The 14,990-nt window shown below is 48.7% G+C and overlaps 1 protein-coding gene across 2 annotated transcripts in view; it reads left to right on the forward strand.

Moving 5' to 3' along the window:
* The window catches only part of FGD5 (FYVE, RhoGEF and PH domain containing 5), a 124,711-nt gene that overhangs the window by 68,585 nt on the left and 41,136 nt on the right, over positions 1-14,990 (forward strand). Inside the window, exons 4-5 of one of the 2 annotated variants that reach the window (XM_012472658.3) lie at positions 4,418-4,476; positions 4,588-4,618. The exons of the other annotated variant lie outside the window; for it this stretch is intronic. Coding sequence (XP_012328081.2) covers positions 4,418-4,476; positions 4,588-4,618 — 90 coding nt within the window. The remainder of the gene's footprint in view (positions 1-4,417; positions 4,477-4,587; positions 4,619-14,990) is intronic. 2 annotated transcript variants of the gene reach the window in all.

Raw genomic sequence — 14,990 nt, forward strand, 5'->3', positions numbered from 1 at the left:
GCCGGTGGCCCTGGGGACAGCCTCAGGCAGGGGCAGGCAGCCTAACGTTAACACCCATAGCTTCAGCCTGAGAAATGCCATAGCAATAGCATGGGCCCTGGCACCCCAACCCCCACACTCCTGGGAGGATCCCTGTTCCCAGAAGCCTGTCCCTGGACGCTGCCGTCAGCCTCGGAGTTCATTTCCTGGTTAAACAAACATCTATATTAAATGGCCCAGTTGGGCAACGCCCAAAAGCAGCTTCTGCATGCCTCGGGCATACAGCCTGCCAGGCCTCCCTGTTAGCCGCCTGGCGAAGACACATCCATCATCGCAGAGTCACTGAAGCAGGACTGCCCCGTGCGTCCCACCCAGAGTCTGCGTGTCTGGCAGGAGGGGCTGGGTAGGACGTGCAGAGGGGCCCGTGCCTGGACCCTACCAGAAGCCTGTCCTTGATAGCTTGGAGATTGTAACAATGGTAATGATGGCAACTCCGGAAATTTGGGTATGGTGTGACGGCTGCCATCCATCATCTCATCTCATCTCATCCCATCTCATCCTGGCAGGGTAGGGATGCTCACCTGTTTGCCAGATGAGGAAACGGAGGTATCTGAGAGGGGCTTGCCCACGGTCACACAGCCACCTGTGGCCTTGTTTGGGAGAGAATCCAGGCGTCTTGACTTCCAGCATAGTTGTCTATGCCATTGTGGTCACGTTTTGAGGATCTGAAGTGAGGAAGGCTGAGTGCAGAGGGGTGAGCCCAGGCTGCTCCTGGGGTGCAAGACTCCCACTGGCCTGCCCTGTGCAGGCCAAGGATGGTGTTCCCCAGTATCATGCCCCCATCTAGGAGGAGTGCAGGTGTCAGGCACGCTGCTGAGTGCTGGAACACTGGAGCCAAACTACCTAGATATGAATCTTGGCTCTACCACTTAGTAGCATTGACCTTGGGCAAAAGGTGGGAAGTCCCTTTGCCTGTGTGCCTCAGTTTCCTCATCTGTAAAGTAGAAATAATAGTAGTACCTACTTCATAGGTTATTGAGTGGATTCAGTGAGATAAAACACATAAAAAGCTTAGAGCCATGCTTAACACACACTGAGTGTTCAGTAATGCTAGCTACTATATTATAAAGTAGGTATTATTATTATTCCTGCTTTACAGATGAGACTCAGAGAAGAGAACTAACTTGTCCAAGGGCATAAGGACAGTCAGGGCTGGAGGCCAGGATTTGAACCCAGGTCTTCAGATACCAGAGCACTGGCTCACAACACCATTCCCCATGACAAGTAGGCTTGACTCACAGGCCACTGGAAGGCTGGATGTGTTCTTGGCTCCTGTCTTCATTTTCTGGGGGAAGAAACTGAGCTTCAGATCTCCTGACCTCCATCCTCTCCATACAAAATAATCCTCTTTATGGAAGCTTTGCCATTGGGTTTCTTAAGCAGTTGAGGCCTGTCCTGGCAGAATACATCTTTTCTCATGAGACTTTCTACATGTGGGCTCTGTAAAGGCCCTGCATTGGGAGGTGCACTCCTCTTGTCCACATAGCCGCACGCCAGCCCCGCAAACGCAGAAGACACATGGTGGGTCAAGATTCAGTGTCTGTGAGAGGGCAGGAGGCCTCGGCAAGCCTCAACATTTTCCTCTCTGCTCCTTGGCTGCCGTGACACCCCAGCCAAAGAGGCCACAGCAAGACACAGAGGCTGACTGCCTACGGGCCTGAGTTCTGCCCTGTTAGGATAGCCTCAGAGGGACTATAGTCTCCAAAAACCACTTTGCTTAACAGTCAGGAAATATTAGGGATGGACCAGATAGAGAAGGGAATTTATTAGCACCTACTATATGCCAGGCACTGCGTCTCATTTCACTAGTTGATGGGATGTCTCTTGAGCATCATCTGTGTAACGATGTTAGGTAGTGTCTGCTCTTAAGTGCAGCAGGATAAAGATGGGGTAGGGGCTCTTAACCAGGGGTGACATTTTGCACCACCCCAAGCTCTAGGACATTTGGCAGTGTCTAAAGACGTTTTTGTTTGTCACAGTAGGGGGTGAAGGAGTAGAGGCTGCTATTGGCATCCAGTGGGTACAAGCCAGGGATGTTGTTGGTTATCTATCCTCTAATACATAAGAACAGCTCCTACAGCAAAAACTATTCTCCAAAATGTCAGTAGTCCAAGATGGAGAAACCCTGGGGTGGAAAATGATTTGGGGAGTTCTTTAGGGCAGGCAGTCATGGATGACTGTGCTGAGGTGACTCATGAACCTGAAAGAACCAGTAAGTACGAGTGAGAAGATCTGGGGAAGAGCATTGCAAGAAGAGGGAACAGCACGTGCAGAGGCCCTGAGTCAGGAGCGCATCCTCAGGAAGCCAGTGTGTGAGACCAGGTTGGTTATTCTCTACCAGATCTCAGATGAAAACACTGAGGCTCAGAGAAAGGGGCTCACCAGAGGCCATACTGTGAAACAGTGCTGGAGCTGGGCTTGCACTGAATGTGTGATTCCAGGGTCCGTTTGCTTTCCACTGTCTCTGCTGCTAGTGTCAGAGGAGTGGCTCAGCCTTCATTTTGCAGTTAAGGCCTTTCCCCTGCTCGACTCTGTAATTTTTTTTTTTTTCTTATTCTGTCCCTGGTTACTTTGTTTTGTTACTGGCACCACCTCAATGACAAAAACAACAAGGATAATGACGGCCAGTAATGCCATAGTGCTTGCCGCATGCCAGGCACAGTTCCAAGTGTGAGAGATCCTCTGTACAGACACTCATCTGATCCTCATGACATGCATGTGTGCTGGATACTACTCTCCTACTGTTCCCATTTCACAGGTAAGGAAATCGAGGCACAGAGAGCTAAATGACTTGTTCAACAAATAAGATTCAGAGGCAGGAAACTGCCTAGTTCTAGACCCCAGGCTTTTAACCACAACACTATGCAGTGACTTTCTCAGCCGTGATTTTCTCATCACTAGAGTAGATCGCTCACTTGATGAGTGGCTCCTGAAGTTTAGTAACACGCAAGGTTCAGCACAGAAGGGAATTTAGAAGTTAGTTTGTCCACATATGGGGAAACTGAGGCTTGACCTTGAAAGTGACTTGTGCAGAGTGGTACCAGGAGTCAGTTGTTCCCAGCTGAGTGCCTTCTGCTCTGCCATGGGCCACCCACTGCCAGCCATGCCTGCACATTCACAGCCACCCCCATCTGTTGCATCAGGCTGCCACAACATGTCTTTGCATCTCTGGATCCCAGCCACTAGTCGTGTCTGATATCCGGCAGGTTTGGGGCCACCCAGCAGGAGCCTGCTTGTGGCAGAATGCCCAGGCATCTGTCTCAGCCCTGCCCATCCTTCCTGTTTATAGACATAATCTCAGTCTATTTCCAGATCATAGAAGTGTAGAAACTGGGGCTCAAATGGGTTAAATAGCTCACCATCTGAGGTCAGCCTGCAGAGTTAGTGTTTCCCAAGGGGAATAAATGTGCATTCACTCACTCGCTCTTTCAGTCAACAAAGAGAGCTACCATACGCTAAGCACTGGTCATGCAGGGGTGGAAGTTCCTGGTCCCTGCCCTCCTGGAGAGATGTAATTGTTTACAGTAATGATAAGTGCCAAGAGAGGAGGATGCTCAGAAAGGATCCCTAACCCAGCCAGTTGAGGGGGGAGGATCAGGAGAGGCTTCTTGGAGGAGGTGCTGCCATGGCGAAGTCTTACAAGATGACTGGGAGTTGGCCAGGTAGAGAAGTGGGGAAGGACGCTAAGGGAACAGCATGTACAAAAAAGCAAGAGGAAAGAGAATTCCTCAGTACGGGGAAACAGGTTGCTCAAGATTGGTGGGATCATGAAGTGGGATGTAAAGGTCATGCCATCATCATGGCCATTAAGTGAGCATTTACTATATGGCAGGTGCCATGCTGGGCATTAGCTCAATAACCTTCAGAGTTAGACGCTGTTAATATCTGCATTTACAGCTGGGCTCAGTGGCTCACACCTATAATCTCAGCACTTTGGGAGGCCAAGGTGGGCGGATTGCTTGAGCCCAGGAGTTCAAGACCAGCCTTGAACTGGTCAATCATAGTGAGACCCTGTCTCTACAAAAAAATTTAAAAATTAGCCAGGTGTTGTGACACAGCTGTAGTCCCAGCTACTCGGGAGGCTGAGGTAGGAGAATCGCTTGAGCCTGAGAGTTTGAGTCTGCAGGGAACTGAGATCACCCCACTGCACTCCAGCCTGGGCAACAAGTAAGAATTTATCTCAAATAAAATAAAATCCACATTTACAGATGAGGAAACCGAGGTGCAGAGAGGTTAAATAACTTGTTGAAGAACATACAGTTAATGAGTGCCAGGAAATAGGCTGAGAAATGCTTGGAACTTGCCTCCAGCAGCATGGTGATCTCCTCTAGAAACCGCTGATGCCTGCCCCGCCTGATGGCTTGCTTTCTACCCACAGGTGGAAGGACAGTCCAGAGCCCTTGTCATCGCACAGGAACTGCTATCTTCAGAGAAAGCGTGAGTCCCCAAGGAGCTGCCTGTGGCTTTGAGCTTATAAACAAAACATCACCCTCCTGGGCTTATACAGGATGGGGATTAATGCAGCCTCAACCCTCTTTCCCTCTGCAGATACGTGGAGATGCTCCAGCACTTACATCTGGTGAGTTAATCATTTTAATTGTCCAAAACTAATTGCCCTTTTACAAGTCTGTGATATAAGAGGCAGGAAAGCAATGAGGAGACAGAGGTGATTTCCATTAACAGAGGCCTGGCAGCAGGCAAGCACTCACCGAGGCTTTTCAGGGAAGTCCGTCTCCTGATTAATGTGCTTCCGGGGGCAGACAGCGGGTGTGCCTCCTTGCTCAGGGATGGAGTGCATAGGGGCATGGGCTGAGGCTTTGGGCAGGATGTTTAAGGTTTCGTTAGCCCTCTTGCTGAGAAAGGCAGGAAGAGGGCAGTGGAGTGTTTCTGGGCATTGCTATAAGTGAGTTTGTGTGTGTGATGTTTAGGTTCGGATGAACAAGGTGTCTGCCTGGTGACGGAGCAGCTGAGGGTATCAAGAGGCTTCCTCAGTCTCCCTAGCATCAAGGCGGTAGTGCCTGAGCTGGTGGTGAGGGACTCCTTTGGGCCAGACTTGGGGACAGCCTGAACATCAGGCACCACCCCCCTTCACAACTCACAGGACCGCTTGCAGAGTGCCCATTTGCAGTCAGCTCAATTCAGTTCAGCAGACATTTTCTTGAACTCTCACTGCATGACAGGAACTGGAGAATGGGAAGACAGGTCAGACAGGGCCTTTCCCCAGGAGCTCTCTGGCCAGCAAAGGGGACAGATGAAGGGGCTAACCAACAACCTAGGCAGGCTTCCCTGAGAAGGTGATGTTTGGGGCTGGGCCATAGGAAAGGGTGAGAAGAGGGCGCAGCAAAGACTCAGAAAGTGGGGGCCCATGGTGGACTCAGGCTTCCTGCTCCTTTGAGCTCTCTCTGGGCCGTTTGCAGTCTGGCGGTGGTTGAGCATTGGGTTCTGGGGTGCTTTGAATCATTCACCATCTGTAAGAATGTCAGAGCTGGGAATGTGTACCTGGACGTTTTGTAGGTGGTGATGCGGAAGGCCTAGAGGAGGTGATGTTGCCCGTGTCACATAATGGTGGAGCCAGGACAAGCGCCAGGTCTCCTGGCTCCCAGGCCACTGCCCTTGCATTCACTCTGCATCCGTGGCTGCCTTCGGAGCTCCACGGGGCAGGGACCATCTCTGGGTTTACCAGGGCACTCAACACCAAGCCAGGCCTCTTGCTGAACCCTGCTGAGGTCCCTGTCAGCAATGTCATCCTGGCATCACATCCCCACATGAGCTGACAGCAGCCAGGACCCCCCGGGGGTGCAAGGGGGATAGAGCACTGCTCTGGTCTGGTGCTCTTGGCCCCTCGTTTTTGCCCCCTCAGGATGAAAGTTTGTGTACACTATTGAATTCAAAAGCCCTCAAGTATGAAACGTACCAGCCCCCATCCAGCTTTACACCTAAAAGATCTATTTGGCAGAGGCTGGAAGGATCAGTTTTCTGTTTTTTTTAAATTTTTTTTTCCTTCTCTCTCATTTGTTTCTGGGCTGGCAGCATGACAGAAGGGCTAAGCATTTTTGTGATTCATTAAGAGGGTTTTAACTGGAAAACGTGCATCTGTGTTTGCTCTGCTTCCTGCCAGTTGGAAAGACATTGAAGCTCCTGGTAGTCCATGATAATAGCCTAAGAATCGGGTGAGGGGAGAACCCATAAAAGTCACCACTCAGGGCCAGGCACAGTGGTTCACAATCCCAGCACTTTGCGAGGCCGAGGTGGGCAGATCACCTGAGGTCAGGAGTTCAAGACCAGCCTGGCCAATATGATGAAACCTCATCTCTACTAAAACTACAAAAATTAGCCAGACATGGTGGCAGGTGCCTGTAATCCCAGCTACTTGGGAGACTGAGGTTGCAGTGAGCCGAGATTGGGCCGCTGCACTCCAGAGCGAGACCCCATCTTAAAAAAAAAAAAAAGTCACCACTCAGAAGCTGGTTGCAGGAAGTTGTGGTCTGGACCTGTATTTTATTATATCAGTGCTTATGGGGATAGAGGGGGCAGACATCTCCCAGTGTGACTCCAGGGTCCTAGCCAGGGACATGAGTCTTAAAGGACCCATAGACTTTGGGGCATTCTCCACCACTCCCCAGCTTTGAATCTATCCCTGGTTGCTAAGCTTGGCAAGTTCTTCAGAATTTCATCTTAAGAGATTGATGCTGTTAAATTCCCAAGGCTGTCCAGTGATGAGGAGGGGCTGACGGTACCTCCCAAATCTCCTCAGCAGGAAAGGTCCTGGCTTCACTGTGCTATTGTTTTTGGGCGCGGGGGTGGCCTTCTGTGTTTGGGGTGCAGCTTTGTGCTTGTCACATGGTAGCTACAGCTAACTCAGTAGCTGCCATGAATTCCAGTCATCCTGATGGCCGTGGTCCTGGATTTGTGAAGCCTATGGGCTCCATAGGAATCGAGTTTACATTTTTAAACATTTGTGAAAAAAGACAAAGGAGAATATGTGACTGAGACCATACGTGGGTCGCAAAACTTTAAGTATTTATCATCTGGCCCCTTGCAGAAAAAGGTTACTGACTTCTGGTTTAAAGGCTGCCTTCCATCCTTCCAGGAACCCAGTCATAAAAACATTCCTCACCTGCCCATCTGTCAGTCTCTACCCGCTCACCTATCCAGCCAGCCTTTCACCCACTCATCTGTCCTTTCATCTATTCATGCACCAAGTGATACAACCATGCACCCATTCACTCCCAGTTAATCTACCCAGATGTCCACCCACCCGTCTAACCATCCATCCATTCCTCATCTGCCCATCCAACCAGCAGTCCAGCCATCCATTCATCTATCCGTCTGAATCGCCTGTTCATTATGGAATCATCACAGGATGTTTACTGTAGGCACTGAAATAGGCCTTGGAGCCCTAAAGCTGCATAAGGCTCACAACCTGCCCTTGAGTAGGTTTCCTCTTGCAGGGTAAGAGGGTGGAGATGGGGAGGAGAAATCAATATGTGAACAGACAATTTACATTACTCTGTGTAAGTATAATTTGCAGAACTGTAGTTTTGTGCAGAATCTGTAGGGGTTTGAGGGAGGGAGAGACATATTCACTTTGAGACATGCAGGAAGGTTTGCGGAAGAGGTGCCATTGAGATGGACTCAGGACGTTCACCAGGCCGGGGTAGTGGTGGAAGAGGGCACATAAAGCAAGGGAGTCAGCATGAGCGAATGCTCACAAGCTCGTGGTATATTTGGAGAGTGCCACATCATCGCACATGGTTAGAACATAGAAAATTTTGGAAAGACAGGTAGGAGGCAGAATCAGGGATCAAGTAATAGGTCCCCAAATAAGGCTAGGACCAGATCAAGAAGTACCAAAATGCTGGGCTAAGGACTTTATGCCTTTTCTTTTCCTTTTTTTTTTTTTTTTTTTTTTTTTTTGAGATGGAGTCTTGCTCTGTCACCAGGCTGGAGTGCAGTGGCGTGATCCCAACTTACTGCAACTTCCATTTTCTGGTTTCAAGCAATTCTCCTGCCTCAGCCTTCCGAGTAGCTGGGACTACAGGCACGCACCACCATGCCCAGCTAATTTTTTGTTTTTAGTAGAGACGGGGTTTCACTGTGTTGGCCAGGCTGGTCTCGAACTCCTGACCTCGTGATCCGCCCACCTCAGCAGCTCAAAGTGTTGGGATTACAGGCGTGAGCCACCATGCCCAGCCCTATGCCCAGCTGTATATGGTGAACAGCTAGAGATTTTGAAGAGGTATGGCCCCTGGATACCTGTCCTCTGTTTTTTTTTTTTTCATCTAAAACAAGTCTCTCTCCTAGAAAAAGACAAAAAATCCTACCAAGGCTCCCTCCTTTGGGCTAAGGCATTGAAGGCCTGTTCAGAAGCCAGTCTGCTGATTGGAAGAGAACTCTGGAGGTTGTCACCATCCTGCCCCCAGAGAGGTTCCCTCACACAGGAGGCCCAGATGACCTGGCCCCTGTCCACCTCTCTGGCAGTACCTCCTTTACTGTTTTCTTCATCACTGCCTTCAGCCACACTGGCCTTACTGTTCTTCAAATACTACAAATGCATTCACATGTCAGTTTTTCTCTTCCCTCTACTGGCGTGTCCTATCCCTGATCTTCCCATTCAGGTCTCAGCTCAAGTGTTACCACTTCAAACTAGTGGTGCCCCAAAACTTAGTGGCGTAAGACAACCATGTTATGCTCACAGATTCTCTGGACTAGAAATTTGGACAGGGCATGGTGGTAGGAGTTGGTCTCTGTTCCATAATGTCTGGGGCCTCAGCTGGAAGACTCAAAGACTGGAGGTGACCTGATGGTTAGGAGCTGGGATCAACTGGAGGTGTCTTCACTCACACATCATGTGATTGAGGCTGGCTGTTGTCCAGGACTTAAACTGGGAGATTGGCCAGAACACTTATCTGGCCTCTCCATGTGGTCTCTGACTACACGAGTTTGGACTTCCGTACAGCACGGTGACTGGGTTCTAAGAGTAAGCGTCCCAAGAGAGCAGGAAGAGGTGCGTGGCCTTGGAAGTCCTATAGCACCACTTCCAGCATACTCTATGAGTTAAGACAGTCACAAAGATCTACCCAGCTTCAACGGGAGGGGACATAGTCTCCCCCATTCAATGGGAGGAATGTCGAGCTCACATTGCATAAAGACCATTGAGATAGGAGATATTGTTGTGGCTATTTTTGGAAAATACAGTCTATTATAGAAGTTTTTTCTAAACATTCTGTGTCAGTTAGGGATTGTGTTTGACTGCTAGTAACAAAAACCCAATTATGATGGCTTAAATCATTTAGGGATTCTTCTCTCATGTAAAATAGATCCAGAAGCAGGAGATCCAGGTCAAATTTGGCAACTCCACCCAGTCTCAGGGACTAAAGTTCCATCTGCAGCATCCACTTCCCGGGTTTCTCATGAACACAGAATGGCTACTGCAGTTCTAAGCGTTGCATCTATATCCCAGGCAGGAAGAAGGAGAAAAATAGAAAAGTGGCAGGTCATGCCTCCCAGCTGGGTTAGTCCCCTTGAAAGCTTGAAGCTTTCCTCAAAGCTTCTTTTGTCAAGCTTCTCCTTTCATATCCTTGGGCACTGCTAGTTGCAGAGGAAGCTGAGTCAAAGCTGGGCTCATCTTGGTAGCTGTGCTGCTTGTGTGTTTATCCTGGGGCCTAAGCTGAAGGGGCAGCTGGTACCCTGGGGAGCTCTTCTCATGGCAATGGCAGGAGAAACAGCAGAAGGCTTCTGAGAGTCAAGTTCGCAGCTGGCAGATCATCCTTTCCACCCACACCCCAGTGGCAGCAGCAGATGCCATGGCCAGGCCCAAAGGCATAAGGGGCAGGGGACATGCTCTCCCTACGATGAGGCTGTGGCAAGGATGTGGACGTGGGGAGGTGACACACTGTGGGTGTACTTCCCTCCTCTGCACTCCACCTTTCACCATTTGAAATTACCTACTTTATGTATTTGTTACTGGTTATGTTGTGTTTTCATTTTCATGCAGCTCATAATACTTTTATTAATAATTCCTTTGTGATTTCTTCTTTGACCCATGGGTTATTTAAAACAGTGTCATGTAACTTCCAAGTATTTGTGTGTTTCCCACATCTTCTGCTGCTGATTTCTAATTTATCCTTCTGCTAATCCTGTTGTGGTTGGGAAACATACTTTGTATGGCTTCAGTCCTGTTAAATTTATTGAAATGTGTTTCATGGCCCAGTATATACCCTAGCGTACCTGGAGAATCTTCCGTGTGTATTTGAGAAGGATGGGCCTTCTGCTCTTGTTGGGTGTTCTGTGGATGCTGCATAGGTCGGGCCGATGGATCCTGTTGAGTCTTCTGCATCCTCACTTTCTGTTCACTGATGAGAGACGTGTATTGACATCTCAGCTATGATTATTGGGTTGTATGTCTCTCCACCAGTTGTCAGGTTTTGCTTCATGTTTGGGGGCTGCTTTTAGGTGCTCGTTTGCTATCTGCCTTCATCACTAAACCCCTGAGCTCCTTGAGGGCAAAGAGCTGGACTCTACCCTTGTTCTCAGTGGCTTGTGATGCCTGGTACACAGCTGGTGCTCAGCATGTATCTAATGAATGAGTGATGGTGGAGCACGTTCTCCTTCTAGCAGTCCCATCCTTTCTTCAGTCAAAAAAGACTTCCTGCCAGGCATGCGGTGCATGCCTGTAGTCCTAGCTACTTGGGAGGCTGAAGCAGGAGAACCGCTTGAGCCCAGGTTGAAGTGTACCTTGATCGTACCTGTGAATAGCCACTGAACTCCAGCCTGGGCAACATAGCAAGACCCTGTCCCTAAAAAAAAAAAAAAATTAAAATTAAATTAACTTCCTGAGCACCCTGTTTTGGTGACGTATGAATGAGTGATGGCAGAGAAAGTCTCCGCCCTCAAAGCACTGATGGTCTAGAGAGAGAGACTGACATGAAAAAGAACAATAGTAACGCAGTGGAGGCGGGGCATACTGAGGTTTGGGGGCTCAGAGGAGGCATCCAGCCCAGTCTTCTTGGAGTTGGAGAGGGATGTCCAGAGAAAAATGTGTTGAATAGCCAGGCAGGGGTACAGTGAAGAAGGCTGTGCCTGGCAATGGGATCAACGTTTTCAAAGGCCCAGAGGTCAGTTAAGAATGGCATATTTAGGCCAGATATGGTGGCTCACACCTGTAATCCCAACACTTTGGGAGACCAAGGCAGGAAGATTGCTTGAGGCCAGGAGTTTGAGAAGCATAGTGAGACCCTGTCACTACAAAAAAAAAAAAAAAAAAAATTTTTTTTTTGTTTAAATTAGCCAGAGTTGGTGGTGCATGCCTGTAATCCCAGCTACTTGGGAGGCTGAGGTGGGAGGATCAGTTGAGCTTAGGAGTTTCAGGCTGCAGTGAGCTATGAGCATACCACTGCACTTCCGGCCTGGGTGACAGAGTGAGATCCTTCCTCCAAAAAAATAATACAGATGCTCAGGTTTTGCCCTCAAAGATTTTTACTTAATTGATCTGTAACACAGCAATGATCTGTAATGATTGTAGCAGACATAAAGCACAGTTGTGAACAAAGCTGAGCAAATCTGAGGGTGAAAACAAGTGAACGAGGTGCACTACTCTCTCTTAGTTGGAGGGGAGGTAAGAGAAGCATGCAGGATGCATGAATAGTCTGACAGTGCAATGTTTTGTAAAAGCTGTTGCTTTTTCAGACTGACATACATGTAATCCCGCCCCAGCTGTGCACAGGTGCCCAGGAGGGCTAAAGGCCTCTGGCTAAACATGGCATATTTTCTAAGAATCTCCATTTTGCTCCAGATACATAATTTTAAATAAATTAAACTAGATATGGATCTAATTCAAAGGCTAATGTAAAATGTACATTTTTTTAAGTTAAAATAATAGACTTCAAAGACATTTCTGAGATTAGGGTAGCTTCCTTCAGGCTCTGACCCCAGATTTCTGGAGCAGGATACTTGAGAGGCCTGTAGACTGACTGCTGATGTAACTCAAGAGGGCTTCATGAAGGAGGTGGCCTTTGAAATAGCTTTGAAAGATCAGCAAGTTGTATATTGGATAATGGACATGCAGAACAGACACAGAGGCTGGAGAAGAGGATTCATAGAAAGCAGTGGTTCTCAAAGCATGGTCTTCGGACCAGCAGCATCAGCATCACCTGGGAAATTGTGAAAAATGAAAATTATTCAGCCCCAGCCCAGACCTGCTAAGTGGAAACTCAGGCAGAATGGAGGGTGGGCAGCAATCTGTGTTTTCCTAAGCCTGGCAGGTAATTTGGATGCACACTCAAATTGGAGAACCACTGTTACACAGAAGTGAGCAGTCAGCTGCAGAGGTGGCTGCACCAGCTCCCGCAGGGACATGGCCACCAGGCCAAGGAGTTTAACTTGGTGCTGAGGGCAGGAGGGGCCCCGAGGAGTTTGGAGGAGAGGCAAAATAAATGGGGAGTCCTGGCTTGTCCTCCCTCTCCCAGGGGCGTGTGTTTGTACACTTGCCCGGATAGAGCATTTCTATCATCCCAGAAGATTCCTGTCATACCCTCCCCCAGGTTACCACTGTTTTGCTTTCTGTCACATGAGATTGGTTTAGCCTATTCTTGAACCTCACAGGAATGGAATCCTAAATTATGTACTCTTAAATATCAGGCTGCTTTAGCTCAACAGTCTGTGAGATTCAGACAGCTGTTCATGGGTATGAGTGTTCTTTGGTAGGGATAGTCCACAGTTGGGTTGTCTGTGCTCCTGTGCATGAACACGTGGGTGGCTTCCCATTTGGGCTAATAGAAAGATGCCGTGAACGTCACCATAAACACCTGCAGTCATTTCTCCTTGGTATTTACCCAGGAGAGGAACTGCAGGGTCACAGGGTAAGCATAGACATAGCTTTACTAGCAACTGCCAAATAGGTTAACAAAGAGGTTAAAACAGTATGTGTTCCCCCTCCAGCGTATGAGAACAGCATTTATTCCACACTCTTGCCAACGTCTTGGTATCCTTGTTGGCCTCTGTACTCGTGGCCATTCTGGCAATTGTGTAGTGGTGTCTCCCTGCGGCTCAGTTTGCATTTCCCTGATGATTAAAACAATTGAATCCTTCATTCTGTTTATTAGCCATTGGGAACACTCTTTTAAATGTTCCCTTTGCTTTTTTTTTTTTTTAAATTGAAATATCTTTTTCATATTGTTCTTAGTAGCTCTTCAAGTATTCTGGACACAAGTCCACCTTCAGATCTGAGCATTGTGTATATTTTCTCAATCTGTGACTTCCCTACCTACTTTTTCTTAACAGCTTTATTGAGATAGAAATCTCATGCAGTACATTTCAGTCCTTCAAAGTGTAAAATTTCATGGTTTTCAGTTGTGCGATCATTGCACACACAGTTACACACTACACCCAAACCATACTCCACCCCTCAGCTCCTCTTTTACCTCAGGGCCTTTGCACCTGCGGTCCCTTCTGCCTGAAACACTCGCCTCTGACCTGAGTGTAGGCACTGCCTCCTTGGATGACTTTCCCATGGCCGAGCCAGGTCTCCCTTCTCTGGTTTGCTGGTTCCTATGGTTTTCCCCATCACAACACTTAAGCCCCTGTGTTGAAATGGTCTTTTTACTCATGGCTTTGGAACAGTTACCCAGATTGCACACTCTCTGAGGGCAGAAATGCATCTCTCCATGCTCCCACTGTCTCCTCAGGGCTTGGTGCAAAGCAGGCACTCGGAATATTTGCTGAATGAATAAAGGAATGAGGGCCAGGTGCCTCCTACCCACTTCCTCCCTCTCAGATGGCTACCAGGACACTGAGGTGTGATGATGAACCCAAGTTGATGAGACAGCAGAACCCTTTCAGGGAGTGATGGATGGTGAGGCTGGCACTCAGCACTTCCAGCCAGTGCACGAGTTTTAAGAACGGATGTTTGTGGCAATTCTGATTACGCTCCAGTTTTTGAAGTGAGTCATGTTGATGATGGCTGTCCTGCCCATTGGGACTAAGTTGATCAGTGAGAATTAATTACAGACGAGAAACTAGCTTGCAGAGCAATTAATATTTAAGCTCCCTGGAGAGTGGTGCAAATGCAGCCGGTCTTGTCTTTGCCTGCTCTTCCTTTTCTCTCCCGGCACTGTACAATTGACAAAGCAGTTGTAATCGTTAGGAAGAGCCTCTCTGCAGCCTCCTGCTATACTTTGTGGTACTGATCCCCATTTTACAGGTGAGGAAACTGAGGCTCAGACAGGCGACAGCTTGCCTAGTTGTTCAGTACCCTGTGGCATGTTTGGGCTTGAGCCCAGCCCAGAACAAATGAGAGTGTGTTGAAAGCCCTCTGTCAGCCAGTGCCCATGCAAGAGGGGTCATTGCCCTCATCAGGATACAGAGCTGTTTTTCTTCCTTTTCCTGGGATGCCAGGGCTGAGAAAAGCCTGCAGGGCTGGAAGCTAGGTCCTAAACATGGAGACTCACAGGGAAAGAGTTGCAGAGTCCTCCTGCCCCAGGTCAGCAGGGAAACCTCCACCCCAGGCTCAGAATGACCCCAGTACCCCAGAGCCAATTGTGGCAGAAGTCAGAATTACCCACGACCTCCATCCAGCTGCTCTCTGCACTTGCTGCCCTCCTCACCACCCTCGTCTTCTGTGTCTTCTGAAACATGTTTTCAGGAAAGGCTCTGATAGCTCCTGTACAAGGACATTCAGTTTCTCATTACAGCTCAGGCATGTAGCCTCCTCATAGGAACACACATACCTTCATCCCAGAGAGTTCATTTGTTAGTTCAAGACTCAGCCCCTGAAGGGTTTCTGACCTTCATGTTGGGGCTGGAGGTTTCCTGAGACCTTGAATTGTGCTGGACTGGGGCTGGCTAGTCTCAGGCAGGAACCAGCTCATCCTCCCTCCTTGGGACTGCAAGCCAGGGTGGGCTGCCCTCTGTGTGCCCTCCCCATAGTTCTGGCCAGAGCAGGTCACAGCAGC

Source organism: Aotus nancymaae, unplaced genomic scaffold (assembly GCF_030222135.1).
Source record: "Aotus nancymaae isolate 86718 unplaced genomic scaffold, 86718_ANA_hifiasm-v0.15.2.pri h1tg000046l, whole genome shotgun sequence".
Taxonomy (NCBI): Eukaryota; Metazoa; Chordata; class Mammalia; order Primates; family Aotidae; genus Aotus; species Aotus nancymaae.